Genomic DNA, 14,109 nt, shown 5'->3' with positions numbered 1-14,109 from the left:
TTGTGCACAGGGGCCCTGATGGAGGGAAAAGATAAGATACATGGGTACCTTGTTTCTCAGGGACGGGTCCGCCCCTGCTTCCAGGAGCAGCGCAACTGTTTTAATATTCCCGCTGAGCACTGCCGCGTGGAGCGCCGATGTCCCGTTCTAGAAGAAAACGACAGTGTGTGTCAGGGCTGTGCTCACGGCCACCAGCACTCAGCGTGGCTCTCATCATGCACCACCTGAGTGAAACATCGTCATGTCAGAGCCTCACTCTGCCTTATCTTCCTGGGACTTTTCAAAGTCACACATGCACCTCCTCGAGTGTCCTCAGACACACAGCTGACAGTGTAAGTACTGGGGCTGGCGCCGTGGCATGGTAGGCTAAGTATGCACCTGTGGCACATTTATCCCATATGGGCGCCGGTTCGTGTCCCAGCTGCTCCTCTTCCAATCCAGCTCTCTGCTTATGGCCTGGCAAAGCAGTAGATGGCCCAAATGTTTGCACCCCTGTACCCACGTGGGAGACCCACAAGAAGCTCCTGGATCCTAGCTTTGGATTGGCTGAGCTCTGGCCATTGCAGCCATGTGGGGTGTGAACCAGCAGATAGAAGATCTTTCTGTCTGTGACTCTGCCTCTCAAATAAATACATAAAATGTCTTTTCAAAAAAAAAGCTGACAACATTCTTTTGCAAGTGAAGCAAGTACTCTGGCCCAGGGTGCCCATGACTTCATGGTCACACAGCTGGTTTACATACTTTAGAATGTGCTGCAGAAAAAAACAACAATGCTATGCCAAACGTTTTTTCCTTTCAAGGACAACACATATTGTTTCTGCACTTCCGGTGCCACTTTAAGCAAGGCAGGAGGAAGAGCTGGCTGGCCAATGGAGCAAGCTGCTAGCCCAGCTGCAGGCACCCGGCCCACCCAGGAGGGCAGGAGGGTGGCCATGGGGTGACTGGGCTTGGGAGGAAGGGCATGTGGGGGGCGGCAACGGCCTCAGCCTGAGCTGCAGCACAGGAGAGCCTATTAGATGGGCTGTTCACAGTTTATGAGATCTGTATTTCTTGCGATACGGAAGCAGCTACATGTAGCATGGCGCTGGATCTGGGAAAGGAGGAGCAGAGACTACAACAAAACTAATATAAGATCAATAAGCGCTGTATGGCATCAGGTCCAGAAGGCAGACATGTCTATAAGTAGTAGTATCTAAATGCAAATCTAGTTTCCTGATTATTCATAATTTTAAAAACTCCAATTTTGCTAGAGTAGAATATCATACCCAGAGAAAAATTCCAACAATGTAGCATGTTTTGACAGTTTTTTTTTTTTTTAGATTTATTTTGTTTATTTGAAAGACAGAGTTACAGAGAGAGGTAGAGACTGAGAGAGAGGTCTTCCATCTGCTGGTTCACTCCCCAGATGGCTGCAATGGCTGGAGCTGCGACAATCTGAAGCCAGGAATCAGGAGCTTCTTCTGAGACTCCCACGTGGGTGCAGGGACCCAAGGATTTGGACCATCTTCCACTGCTTTTCCAGGCCATAGCAGAGAGCTGGATTGGAAGTGGAGCAGCTGGGACTAGAACCGGCGCCCATATGGGATGCCAGTACTTCAGGCCAGGGCTTTAACCCGCTGCGCCACAGTGCCGGCCCCTTCGACAGCTGCTCTTATGATATGTCTGGTAATTCACTAATCTGGTTAACATTTCACATGCCTAAATCTTAACCAAACTATCTGCTTCGCCAATTTGTAACATGGCTAAGAATGAAATGAGTTAAAAACAAACAAACAAAAATGTTCCCATGCATTTGATTCCAACCCGTCTATGTTCTTACATTTAAAGCTCATCTCTTTTAAGCAGAATACAGTTGTGTTTTGCTTTTTTAATACATTCCTTTAATTTCTACTTTGAGTTGGGGTCTTCTGTTCATTAACACTGGTATATTTATGATACAGGTGGATTTAGGCCTACCACTTTCATATTTATCTCTGCTTGCCCCTTCATTTTGGCTTTTGTATGTGTGTGTTTCATTTCTCTTTTTCTCCTTTCCTCCCTTATATGAATATTTTTAAAAATTATATTCAGGGGTCAGTGCTGTGGCGAAGTGGGTAAAGCCACCACCTGCAGTGCTGGCATCCCATATGGGCACTGGTTCGAGTCCTGGCTGCTCCACTTCCAATCCAGCTCCCTGCTCATGGCCTAGGAAAGCAGTGGAAGATGGTCCAAGTGTTTGGGCCCCTGCACCCATGTGGGAGATCCAGAAGAAGCCCCTGGCTCCTGATCAGCTCAGCCCCAGCCATTGCAGACATTTGGGGAGTGAACCAGCAGATGGAAGAGGTCTCTCTCTCTCTCTGTAACTCTGCCTTTGAAGTAAATAACTAAATCTTAGGGAAAAAACAAAAAACAAACAAACAAAAAACAGAAAACAGGGTGTACAGATGAGAAGTCAGGCAACCAGGCCAGTGGATCAAATCCAGCCAGTTGCCTATTTTTATGTGTTCTATAAGCTAAGAATTTTTTCTAAGTTTTTCAATGATTAAAAACAGATTAAGAGAATATTTTTGCAGTATGGCAGTATGTGAAAATACAGGATTCCACAGGTACGATAAATAAGTAATTTTTATAGTAAGCTATTATAAATAAATAAAGGGTTAGGGGAATGCAATTCTCTATTTTTTGGTATTTTTTTCTGTTCTCTTTCATGTTATCATGGCAGAGCTGAGCTTGCAAAGCCTAAAATGTTTACTACCTGATCCTTTGATCCTTTACCAAGTCTGCAGACCCTGATATATACCATCGTGTAGACACCTTTCAATGCAAATAATTAAAACTTAAAAAGAAATCGGGGGGGGGGGTTCTGCTTTCTGAAAGACCCAGGTTTCCAGAATGACTTTCTCTGAGGCTTATTTAATTTCACTGAGGGTGACAAGGCACAGCAGTTCTTCGCTCAAGACAAGGAAGAGAAAGAGTGCAAGTGTCTGTTCTTCCTTGATTTCATAAAGCCTCTACACATGTCAACACAGTTTACTTTCCATTTTAATCATTCCATTGGTACTGTCTAATTTTTCCTTTTCTGGAAAACTAGGGCCTTACTTAAGCTCTGGCTCACTCCTTTTCCCACCTTTCCTTGTCTGCCAGCGCCCATGAATCTCCAGCACCAAGAAGCTGTAGCTGTGTTTTTCAAGGGTCCAACTAGGCAGGCTGATTACTCCCAGGTTCTACGCTACTTCCCGAGTATGGACTTCCCAGTCTATAACTTCCTGCTACCAATGGGTAGCATTTCTCTTTAAGTCTTACCTTCAAAATACCAAGCGCAGGCGAGAACTTCAGCAATTCCTTTATAACGTCATTGTACCCTTTGTTGGCCGCTTTCAACAATGCTGTTGTGCCGTCCTGTACCGCCAGAGAGAGGAAGACACAAGTGGATGAATAACGTGTCTGCGTCGGCTGAGAACTGGGAGGACACTTGCCAGGGGCAGGCAAGATGGGTCAGTTAAGTGCAGGTCAGCCAGGTCTCAACCTAGGAGCCTCTGGGAGCACTTGAAGCAGTGGATTCTGCACGAAGGATCCTAGGCTGTTTCTATTATCCTAGACCTCTTTCACCTGGGGATTCCTACTTCTCCAGTCCCTTAGAGCACTCGGTAAAGGACAAGGGGCATTTCAGGAGCGCAGGCTTCAGGCCACTGATGGAGCAAAAAGACATTCGCTTGTAACCTAGCAGAAACTGTCTGTCCTTAGTGATTGAGATGATTGTGGAGCTGTATTTACTGTGTTAAAATTTCAAACACCCTTGCTCTTGCCTGCCCTCCCGAGGCGGCTCTTTCCCTGTGTGTGGGCTGGGGAAGGGGTGCATGGCGAGCAGGCTGAAATCTGAGGAAAAAGAATGCACTGACTGTAGGAGGAAGCTTTAAATTAATATTCAGCGTCTGCAAGCGTCCTTTGACTCCAGAAGAGACTTTCCAAATCCCCCTTTCTGCTCCACTAACAAATCGATCGCTCTGTTTGGAGGATCAGCTCACAGAGGTCTCCAGGAGCCACAGGACGACCTCAGCCTGCCCTTAAGGGCTTATCTGGCATCAGGAAGAAGCAAAATGGGATTAGGGGATTTTCCTTTTGTGACTTCAGCGATTGTGGGAAGAAGGAAGAGAAGGTAGGAGGGAGGACAGTGAGGTGGCCAGGAACAGGAGCACACCTTGATTTCCCTTTCCTGGACTTAGATGAGGACAGGGGCAGGTGGGTCACATCAGCAAGGCTGATGTAAGTGCGTGGAGGCCAGGCACAGAAAACCCACAGCAGACAGCACGGTGCCAGTAGGCGCACCCAGGCTGAACTGGGTGACACCAGCAGGGGCTCCTGCAGATAGCAGGTGGATGGGGGATGCGGTGGGGACTCTGAGTCCCAGCCAGTGAGGTGCACTGCTTGACCCCAAACCCAGGGGCCAGCAGGAGGCACTGCACCAGCTGGGGGATACCCTCAATCTCCAAAGACAGCCTGCTCCTCCCTCCTGCCCCCAGGCCTGAGGCCAGGACTCTAGCCCTCCCCAGTGTGTCCAGAAGTCAAGTCTGGTAGAAGGGGAGAGCGCGCCAGCAGCACCTGCTGTTTCTGACGAATGGGACTCTGCTTTCCTGCGGCAGCGCAGGTGGAGGTGGGAAGGAAACCCAGGTAAGCGGCAACCTCCCACTCCCGCCCCAGCAGGGGGGCGGAGCCACTCACGTTGCGCGCGGCGTCGCGGTCGGCCCCGCGCAGCAGCATTACTCGCACTGCCTCGCTGTGGCCCATCTGGGACGCGATCCACAGGGGCGCCGTGCCATCCTGCAGGGACGAGAGAGGAGTCGCCGCGGTGACTGACTGGGCGCTGGACGCCAGGCCCCGGTTTCCCAAATGGAAAACCCCGGGACACAGCCCAAGTGCCCAAGAGGAATCGTGGAGAGAAGAAGGCGGCGCTTGAGTATTTGCCAGTTTCCAACTCGGGGCTTAGAACAGCAGCCATACTGTGGCTGGATCGTTGACCAGAGCGCGGTCCACAGCCACAGGGGAAGGAGGTGTGGGTGCCTGAGCTGCACTGGAGGGCAGAGCCAAATTCCACATGCTGGGAGAGGCGACGCCAGCCAGTCCTCATCCTGCCACCTTACCACTGTCAACTTCTTTGCTCTCCTAGGGAGCACACTTTGACCTTGATGGTGGCACAGCCTGCTTAGGGGGGCCCGTCATTCCCATACAAGACAGAGGGACAGGGAACTCAGGTCGTTTCTCCTACTCGTCTGGTGCCCAGAGGCACATTTTGAAAGGGAGCTTAGATGGTATGCACCTTCCAGGAGTGATGTGCAGGTACAGCATTTCCGATAGGTTTCCCTGCATAGGATTCTCCAACAACCCCTGGGCCAAGGTGTACTGCTCCAGAGAGGCAACCGTGAAATGTCCGAGTGACGGGAAAGGGCGAGACGGGAGGGCGGTTCTCTCCAGGTGGAACGGAAAGCAGAAATCCTCCCAGGGAAAGGAGGAGTCAGAGGGGCGGAGGTGAGCCCCAAGCATCCACGTTTCCCTGCTGCCCCTTCCGGGTTCAATCTGGGCATGCCAGCGCCGAGAGGAAGGTAAGACAGCAGTGGGAAAAATATCTGGATTCATGCTGGGGAATTCCAGATGGGGAAGAGTCCTCTGCTTTTCTTGGGAGGAAGCCCAGGAAAATCAAAGGCTCCTTAGACAACCTCAACTCCGGGCTGGTGCTGAGACAGGAAAAGCCGTGGGAGTGGTCTGGGCCCCTGCATCCCACATCCATCTGGCAAATGGGCATCCAAGAGCCCTCGCCTGTGGGAAATCGGAAGTGATGGGGAAACAGCGGCTTGCGGGTGGGCGGACAAGGCCCCTTTGTGAACAGAGACTTCGGTAGGGCTTGCACTAGGGCGAGACCAGGTGTGTCTGTGGGTGCCAGTGCAGAGAGCTTAGGGACCAGAAGGGCCAACATGGGGCCATACATGTATCCCCACCCCTACTCCAATGCCAGGGTGATAGGCGGGCCACACTGGAGAGAAGAGCAGCCGAAAGGAACAGGATCCAGAAGAGACTAAACTTCATGTCTGAGGTCATTATGGTTTAGTGGCCCCATGAGACTGTTTTAGCCAGGTAAGATAGACAGAATTACCCATCAGCGGGAATGCGGGGCTGAAGCCCAAGAGCATGCAGAGAGAAACTATAAAGTTACGCTTGCTGCTGTATCATGCAGTCTGACTCCAGCCCCCCAGAAGGCGGGCCCAGCATTACTGCCCATTGCTGTGCTGGGAAACGGGCAGAGGATGAAGACACCTGCCTGGGGCGGTGGGTGATGGCCCAGCAGGAGCCCAGAGGGGCTGGAGGCACTGAGAGGCAGAGAATGCAGGGACAGAGGCACTGGTCAAGGATGGAGGTCAGCTGAGGACACCTTGGCCTGCTTCCCACTTTTCCAGGGCCTCTTGGAAATGCCGACTCCAGCTATTACAAATAACACCTTGGTAGTTACTTTCAGTTTACAAAGCACTTGCACATCCTTTATTTCTCTCATATTCCTGATTCTCCCAGATTCAGGATTTAATCACTCATTCATTCATACAAGCATCCAGCAATGACTGAGTCTCAGGCACTGGATTAAAAACCAGTAGTGGAGAAGAGACATGGACATTTCAGTCCTGCAAAAAACAAACTAACAAGCAAACAAAAAATCCCACACAAAATGAACCAGGAGAGGGGTCCTCTCGCTATTATATGGCCGACTTCACAAATGGGGTGAGAGCTGAACGGAGTCTTGAAGGAGGACCTGGAATTCGCCAGAGAGAAGGGAGAGGCCATTCCAGGTGGAAAGAAGAGCAAGTACGGTCAGGGTGGCTGGGACAGGCGGGTGGGAAAGGCAGCTGCGGCAGCCCAGGGCTTGGTGGGCACCCGAGGGCAGCTGCCTACATTGCCAGGCTTTCTGCACTCCCATGCCCATGCCGATGCCCTTCGCCGTTTCTGCCTGCCCCGGGGTGCTTTTCCGCTTTGCCCATATCTCCACCAGAGGGCAGGCAGGGAAGGGCAGCCAGAGGCCACGGGATCTGGTTCCAGGTGCTTTTCAAGGGCTTGGCTGTTATGAGTAAAACAACTGGTTGCTAACATGAAGGAGCGTGCTGAGAGGTGTGCGCTGGGAACAGCTATCAGCACTACCAGTTGACAACACTTACCCTGACACAGAAATCATCTAACTGGAGCCAGGATGTCAGGGGGAGCAGCAGTGAGAACTCAGGCAACGTCACTCCCGGCCTCAGCGTCCAGAGAGATGTCTGCACGAGAAGTTCACCGAAGGAGGCGGCAGGTTCCCGGGGCCAGATAATAGCAGCCTGGGTCCCTGCACCTCCATTGGCATTTCTCTTCACAGAGCATTGCATATGCTCTGTTGAGTGTGGCTCTCCCCAGGACCCCGTGGGACCCCTGACTGCGGGGCAGGTCCAGATGACTGGTAAGATGATGTGTGTGGGAGAAGTCACCCTTGTGTTTCATTACTGGTGATGACATCTCCAAATCTGGTTTTGCAACCCAGGGAGTTGTGTGTGAGGCAGAGAATTCCTGCCAAAGCCAATTAGTTATCCTTTAATTAGCTAGCGTGGGAATCGGGAGAGCCCTTCTTCTGCACCTCTCACTTGTGGTTTGCTCTGATGTTTTCCTGTTACTATCATGGTCAGAGCCTTTATTTTCATGATGACAGTGATGGAAATGCTGCTATAATCCAAAAGTTGTACTGTCGAAATTTATATTTATTAAAGTTTTCTATTAAAAGAAAATGATGGGCCAGTGCCATGGCTCACTAGGCTAATCCTCCACCTGCAGCACCGGCACCCCGGGTTCTAGTCCCGGTTGGGGCGCCAGGTTCTAGTCTTGGTTGCTCCTCTTCCACTCCAGCTCTCTGCTGTGGCCCGGGAGTGCAGTGGAGGATGGCCCAAGTGCTTGGGCCCTGCACCCACATGGGAGACCAGGAGAAGCACCTGGCTCCTGGCTTCAGATCAGTGCAGTGCGCCAGCTGTAGTGGCTATTTGGGGGGTGAACCAATGGAAGGAAGACCTTTCTCTCTGTCTCTCTCTCTCACTGTCTAACTCTGTCAAAAAATAAATAAAAAATAAAATGATGGAAATTAAATCACTTTCAGTAGAGTTTTAGAGATAAACAATCATATAAATATTTAAATAAGTTTTTAATGCTTCTTGACAAAATATAATTTTAAATTATATTAAATTGAACAAATCACCTTTAGAGTTGAAGTTACAACCTCCACAGTTTTTTTTTTGTTGTTGTTGGTCTCTGATTATTTTTTTAACTTTTATTTAATAAATATAAATTTCCAAAGTACAACTTATGGATTATAGCAGCCTTTTCCCCCCATAACCTCCCTTCCACCTGCAACCATCCTGTCTCCAATTCCCTCTCCCATCCCATTCTTCATCAAGATTCATTTTCAATTATCTTTATATACAGAAGATTAATTTAGTATATACTAAGTAAAGATTTCAACAGTTCACACCCACACAGAAACACAAAGTATAAAGTACTGTTTGAGTACTAGTTATACCGTTAATTCACACAGTACAACACATTAAGAAGAGAGGTCCTACATGGGGAGTAAGTGCACAGTGACTCCTGTTGTTGATTTAACAATTGACACTCTTATTTATGGCCTCAGTAATCACCCGAGGCTCTTGTCATGAACTACCAAGGCTATGGAAGCCTCTTGAGTTTGCCTACTCCAATCTTATTTAGACAAGGCCATAGTCAGAGTGGAAGTTCTCTCCCCCCTTCAGAGAAAGGTACCTCCTTCTTTGATGGCCCGTTCTTTCCACTGGATCTCACTCACAGAGATCTTTCATTTAGGTAATTTTTTTTTTGTTTGCCACAGTGTCTTGGCTTTCCATGCCTGAAATACTCTCATGGGCTTGTCAGCTGGATCCGCATGACTTAAGGGCTGATTCTGAGGCCAGAGTGCATAGCACTTTTCAAAAATGGAAACAGAACATTTAATTTGAAGAAGGTAAGATTCATGGAGTTATGATGGCTGTAATTTACCATTTGTGTGCACAGCAAGTGGAAAAGGACTTAAGGTTTATTTTGCAGACCAACTGATTGATAAAAAGACTGATGGTGGAAGTTGCCTGCAGATTTGGGACCAAGAGAGAAAGTATAATGAGAACTGGCTAAAGACCACCTAAGCTTATCAGGTGGGGGTGAGTTCCCAATGCCCAGGGATGTTCAATGGTGGCTGACTTATTGCAGAAGGGATTCAAGCACTCGATGGGTGGCTGCACGGGGTGACTTGCAGTTCCTTCCAGGTCCGTTACAACACTCAAGTATGCTCTACTGCAGCTCTAGGGGTAGACCATGGCATGAGACACAGCAGGTGACACCATCTGCATTACTGCATTCCAGACTCATCTTCTTTGGTCTTATTTAGGCATCTAAAGATCGTTTGGGAAAAATCACAAAAACCATTTTTTTACATGGGAACAGGTCTATGAAGTTTTCTTAGCTATTTGCTTCTACTGTTTTCCAGTCCTAATATCTGGGCTACTTCTACCTGGGGGCTCAGGCCACAGCCTGGGAACCAATTCTATTCTAAATTGGGGGCCAAGGAGAGGTAAGGAAGAGGGCATTCGACTTTAGGATAGCTTTGCCTCCAGCCCTACCCTAACCCAGAGTCTCTCACTACTGTGTCCCTTGCCAGGAGTCTCTGGAGCAGCAAATGGGTCTGCAAAAGGTGTCACATGTCACAGGTGTCTGCATTGCTGGTGGTCTGACCCCACTCTCCCTCTTCAGTCTCAGGTGACTGGACCGAGGATGGGCAGGCCAGGCCACCCTGGGTTGGTGCCCACAGATGAGCTGCAAAAACAACACGGTTACCCCAAGAGCTTAACTGTCCGACCTGGGAACCACATACAAGATGAGGAAGCAGAGGAACATACTCAAAAGAGGAGTGCAGAGAGACAAAGAGGTTGAGATGGGGCTACGTACGAGAGGACAGAGACCACATGGCTCAGGGGAGAGAGTGCAGCCTTGGTTTCTGGTGGCTTTTCTGTTCCATCAAGGCCTGGATGGATTGGAACTGGTCATAGCAATATCTAATATTTAGTAAGCACCTGGCATATATTAGCCACTGCATTAAGAACCTTGTAGTAATTATCTTACTTCCCACAATAACCATGTGATAAAGGTCCCATTATTACCCTGGTTTAACAGGTGAAAAAATCCTGAGATTCAGGAAGAGTAAGTGACTTGCTCATGGTCAAGCAGTTAATAATCAAAACTGCGACAGTGTTTCATTTCCTTAAATACCCACATCCGCATAAAAACTACCGAGCTGCTCTCCGCTCAGAGGCTGAGGTCTGGCCTCCTGGCTGCCGCCTGCAGTTTCCCCAGGCCTGCCGTCCTGCCCATGATCCTGGCCCTACACCCAGAGCCTTCTCCCGGTTCCCAGTCACTGGTCACTCTGTGCTCGGGCTTCCAGACTCACTGGTGCTCTGCCCAAGCCACAGGGTATGCCCCTGCAGTGGACACACTTTTCCTGAGTGTCCAGCAGGTGCAGAGGGACTAAGACAAACAACCTTCCTGTGTCTGTGTGCTCCCGTCTCCAAACCCTCAGGACTCCATGGCCATCTGTTGAAACTCCTGTCTCCCATTGCCCTCCAAGCCTGCGACCTAGAGGACATCTACCTTCTGCCTCCTGCAGCTCTGTGCATCTGTCCGACCCCAAGGCCCCTGCTACAGCAGGCATTGCATTAGGCGGCTTTTCTATCAGGCTTTGGAGACATCCTGGTTAGCACATGACAAAGAGAAGAGTAAGAACAGGCCAACCGCAGCTCTGGGGGAGCAGGGTCAGACCTTCCACGCTGTATTAGTGGACTTAAGGAGGTGGCTGAGCTGAATGAGCAAAGTTAGGTCAAGGCACTTCGCTGATAGAGAAACAGACTCCATAGCCATCTCACCATCTCAGCTGGAGATTAGGATGGTCTGACTCTTCTCAACTCAGCTTGGTGAGGACATATGGAAAGACGTGAACATGAGATTTTTTAAAAAATTATTATTATTCATGAAAATGAGTTTTTAGCCTGACTCCTGACCTCTCTCCCTACTACAATGTGGAAGGAAAACTTTTCAAAACAAGAACTTCGTCATTCCAATGTCTGACTGTGGCTGGCTTTGTGATTGTGATTCCTCACCACACAGTGCTAGAAAGGTCTTATTTAAGTTCTGGTGATAAGTGCTACAATGAAAAGTCATTCCTACCATAGTTCGGATTCTCTGAGGCTCAGATCAAATGTGAGCTGAGTTATTCCAGCACAATTTTATTCACATCCTGTCAAGTGTACCAAAAAATGCCCAGACGCCATAGAAAGGCAGTGCAAAAATTCTAAGTCAGATTTATCTAAAAATATTGAGAAATCAAGTCAGGCAAATAGCCTTGTCCTTATTTTGTAAATTCTAGAATTTTCTAATAAGGACTCCACATGTCAGCTTTTCAGAATAAAACACTGGCTTTCAGATATTCTAGCTACGTGATATCCTACAATGTTAGATCTTTTTAATGGAAATTTTTAATTGGACTTTTAAAAAAAACTCATTAAAATTTATGACAAAGTCAGCCCGAGCAGGTATCACTTTTGTGATATTTATTACATTGTTTTCTTGGAACAGAATAAATATGCAGACTTTCCACTTTCACACAAGTCAGAACCTGGGCTAGTTCGGCCTGTTAGATAACAGCTGCTAATTATAGGCTCACAGCAGGTAGCAAAACCAATTGATCATGATCTGAGCGCACAATGTGGTGAGTGTACTCTATGCAAAGGAAAATTTCCACAGCTTTTGTTCCCCACAGCAATTATTTAATAAAACACATTTATCCCAAATAACAATCTTTCTTATGGCAGCTGAACTCCTAAAATTCCAAATGAATGCAACAGATCTGGTCTCTGGCAGGACCTATACTTGCTCGTTCCTTGACCAGAGCACAGGAGTTCACACTCACTGAGCAGGTGCACCTTGACCAGTGTATCTTCACCTGCAAGGAATGAAAACCAGCTGGAGCGTGGGATGGCTACTGCTGTAATGTTGGGTCCTCCTTCATTTCATGGTTCCGCCATCATCACATGGCTTTTATCTGGGTGTAAGTGGACACATGCAACATCTGTAGTATGATCTCTTATATTAACTTGGTTTCTTTACACATAGTACCTTAAGCATGTGAATAAGAAAATCAAATAGATTCATCAAGGTGCCAGAAATTATTTTGGAACAAAGCATTTACAATCTCCACGGTCTCTCATCTCTAAGTTCACACTAGCACCGTCAACAGTGGCCTCCACATCTAAAAATAATCTAAAAATGATCTAAAAATAACCTGTTTCTTTTTTGTTAGTTTTGCTAAAATGGAGCCTCTGATTCAGAATCAATCAACAGTTTCAAATAAGAAGGACAAACAGGAAAATATTAAACTCTGTCCCTCAAGTGTCAACCGTGCCAGTGCAGAGAGACCACTGCTCCTAACTGCCTCCCTCCCAGGAGTACTGTGAGGGCCATCTAAACTTAGAAATAGCTTTGAAATTGGCTTCCATAACCTTGGGCAACCTATGACAAGAGCCTACGGTGATTACTGATGCCATAAACAAGAGTGTCAATTTGTTAAGTCAACAACAGGAGTCACTGTGCATTTACTCCTCATGTAGGATCTCTGTCCTTAATGCACTGTACATTGTGATTTAATGCTATAACTAGTACTCAAACAGTATTTTTCACTTTGTGTTTCTATGTGGGTGCAAACTGTTAAATCTTTACTTAATATATGCTAAACTGATCTTCTGTATATAAAGAGAATTGAAAATAAATCTTGATGTGAATGGAAGGGGGGAGGGAGAGGGAAAGGGGAGGGTTGCGGGTGGGAGGGAAGTTATGGGGGGGGAGCCATTGTAATCCATGAGCTGTACTTTGGAAATTTATATTCATTAAATAAAAGTAAAAAAAAAAAGAAGAAAAAAAATAGCTTTGAAATTGAAGTATATCATTGCACATTATCAGTAGTGTCTGGCACATGATAGGTATGCAAGAAATACTGCTTGAACTTTGAGTAGAACAATCATCAAAACTGCACCCACAGCCGGCACCGCGGCTCACTAGGCTAATCCTCTGCCTTGCGGCGCCGGCACACCGGGTTCTAGTCCCGGTCGGGGCGCCGGATTCTGTCCCAGTTGCCCCTCTTCCAGGCCAGCTCTCTGCTGTGGCCCGGGAGTGCAGTGGAGGATGGCCCCAGTGCTTGGGCCCTGCACCCCATGGGAGACCAGGAGAAGCACCTGGCTCCTGCCATCAGATCAGCGCAGTGCGCCGGCCGCAACGCGCCAGCCGCGGCGGCCATTGGAGGGTGAACCAACGGCAAAGGAAGACCTTTCTCTCTGTCTCTCTCTCTCACTGTCCACTCTGCCTGTGGGGAAAAAAAAAAAAACTGCACCCACAGGGTTGGTGCTGTAGCACAGCAGGTTCAGCCACCGCCTGTGATGCTGGCATCCCATATGAGTGCCAGTCCATGCCGTGGCTGCTCCACTTCCAATCCAGCTCCCTGCCAATGTGTCTGGGAATGCAGCAGAAAATGGTCCAAGTGCTTGGGCCCCTGCACCCACATGGAAGACCCGGATGGAGTTTCAGGTTCTTCCAGGCTTTGGCCAGGCTTAGTTCCAGCCATGGCAACCATTTAGGGAGTAAACAGATGGAATCTCTCTCTCTCTGTAACTCTGCTTTCAAATAAATAAATATTAAACAAAAACAAAAAGACCACCCACAGCAACTGCAGGACAGGTTGTTAGCCTTATCCCACTCAATCTCATTTTGAGATGAAGGATGAAAGAGGTGCAGAGAGGTTAAGTTGCTTTTTCAAACCACAGAGCTAGTTATTAGCAGAGCTGGATCTAGAACTCAGGATTCCTGACCTTAAACCCGCTCTGCCCAACAGCTCTTTTCTCAGCTTCTTTATGCATTTGGGCTTTAAGAATCCAGGAAACCTGTGGCAGAGCTCAGACCCATCTTAAGGCTCCCACAGCTATTCATTATGCAAACACTCACACAGGCAATACAGTATCAGCCCCTACTACA

At 48.1% G+C, this 14,109-nt stretch overlaps 1 protein-coding gene across 3 annotated transcripts in view; it reads right to left on the bottom strand.

Moving 5' to 3' along the window:
• Positions 1-14,109, bottom strand: part of ANKRD29 (ankyrin repeat domain 29) — a 53,503-nt gene that overhangs the window by 6,423 nt on the left and 32,971 nt on the right. For all 3 annotated transcript variants that reach the window (XM_051851339.2, XM_070049915.1, XM_070049916.1), the window contains 3 exons: positions 4,699-4,797; positions 3,283-3,378; positions 49-147 (listed from right to left, as the gene is read on the bottom strand). In XM_051851339.2, coding sequence (XP_051707299.1) covers positions 49-147; positions 3,283-3,378; positions 4,699-4,797 — 294 coding nt within the window. The remainder of the gene's footprint in view (positions 1-48; positions 148-3,282; positions 3,379-4,698; positions 4,798-14,109) is intronic.

This window comes from Oryctolagus cuniculus, chromosome 10 (assembly GCF_964237555.1).
Source record: "Oryctolagus cuniculus chromosome 10, mOryCun1.1, whole genome shotgun sequence".
Classification (NCBI taxonomy): domain Eukaryota; kingdom Metazoa; phylum Chordata; class Mammalia; order Lagomorpha; family Leporidae; genus Oryctolagus; species Oryctolagus cuniculus.
This window is presented reverse-complemented; position numbering and strand designations above follow the sequence as displayed.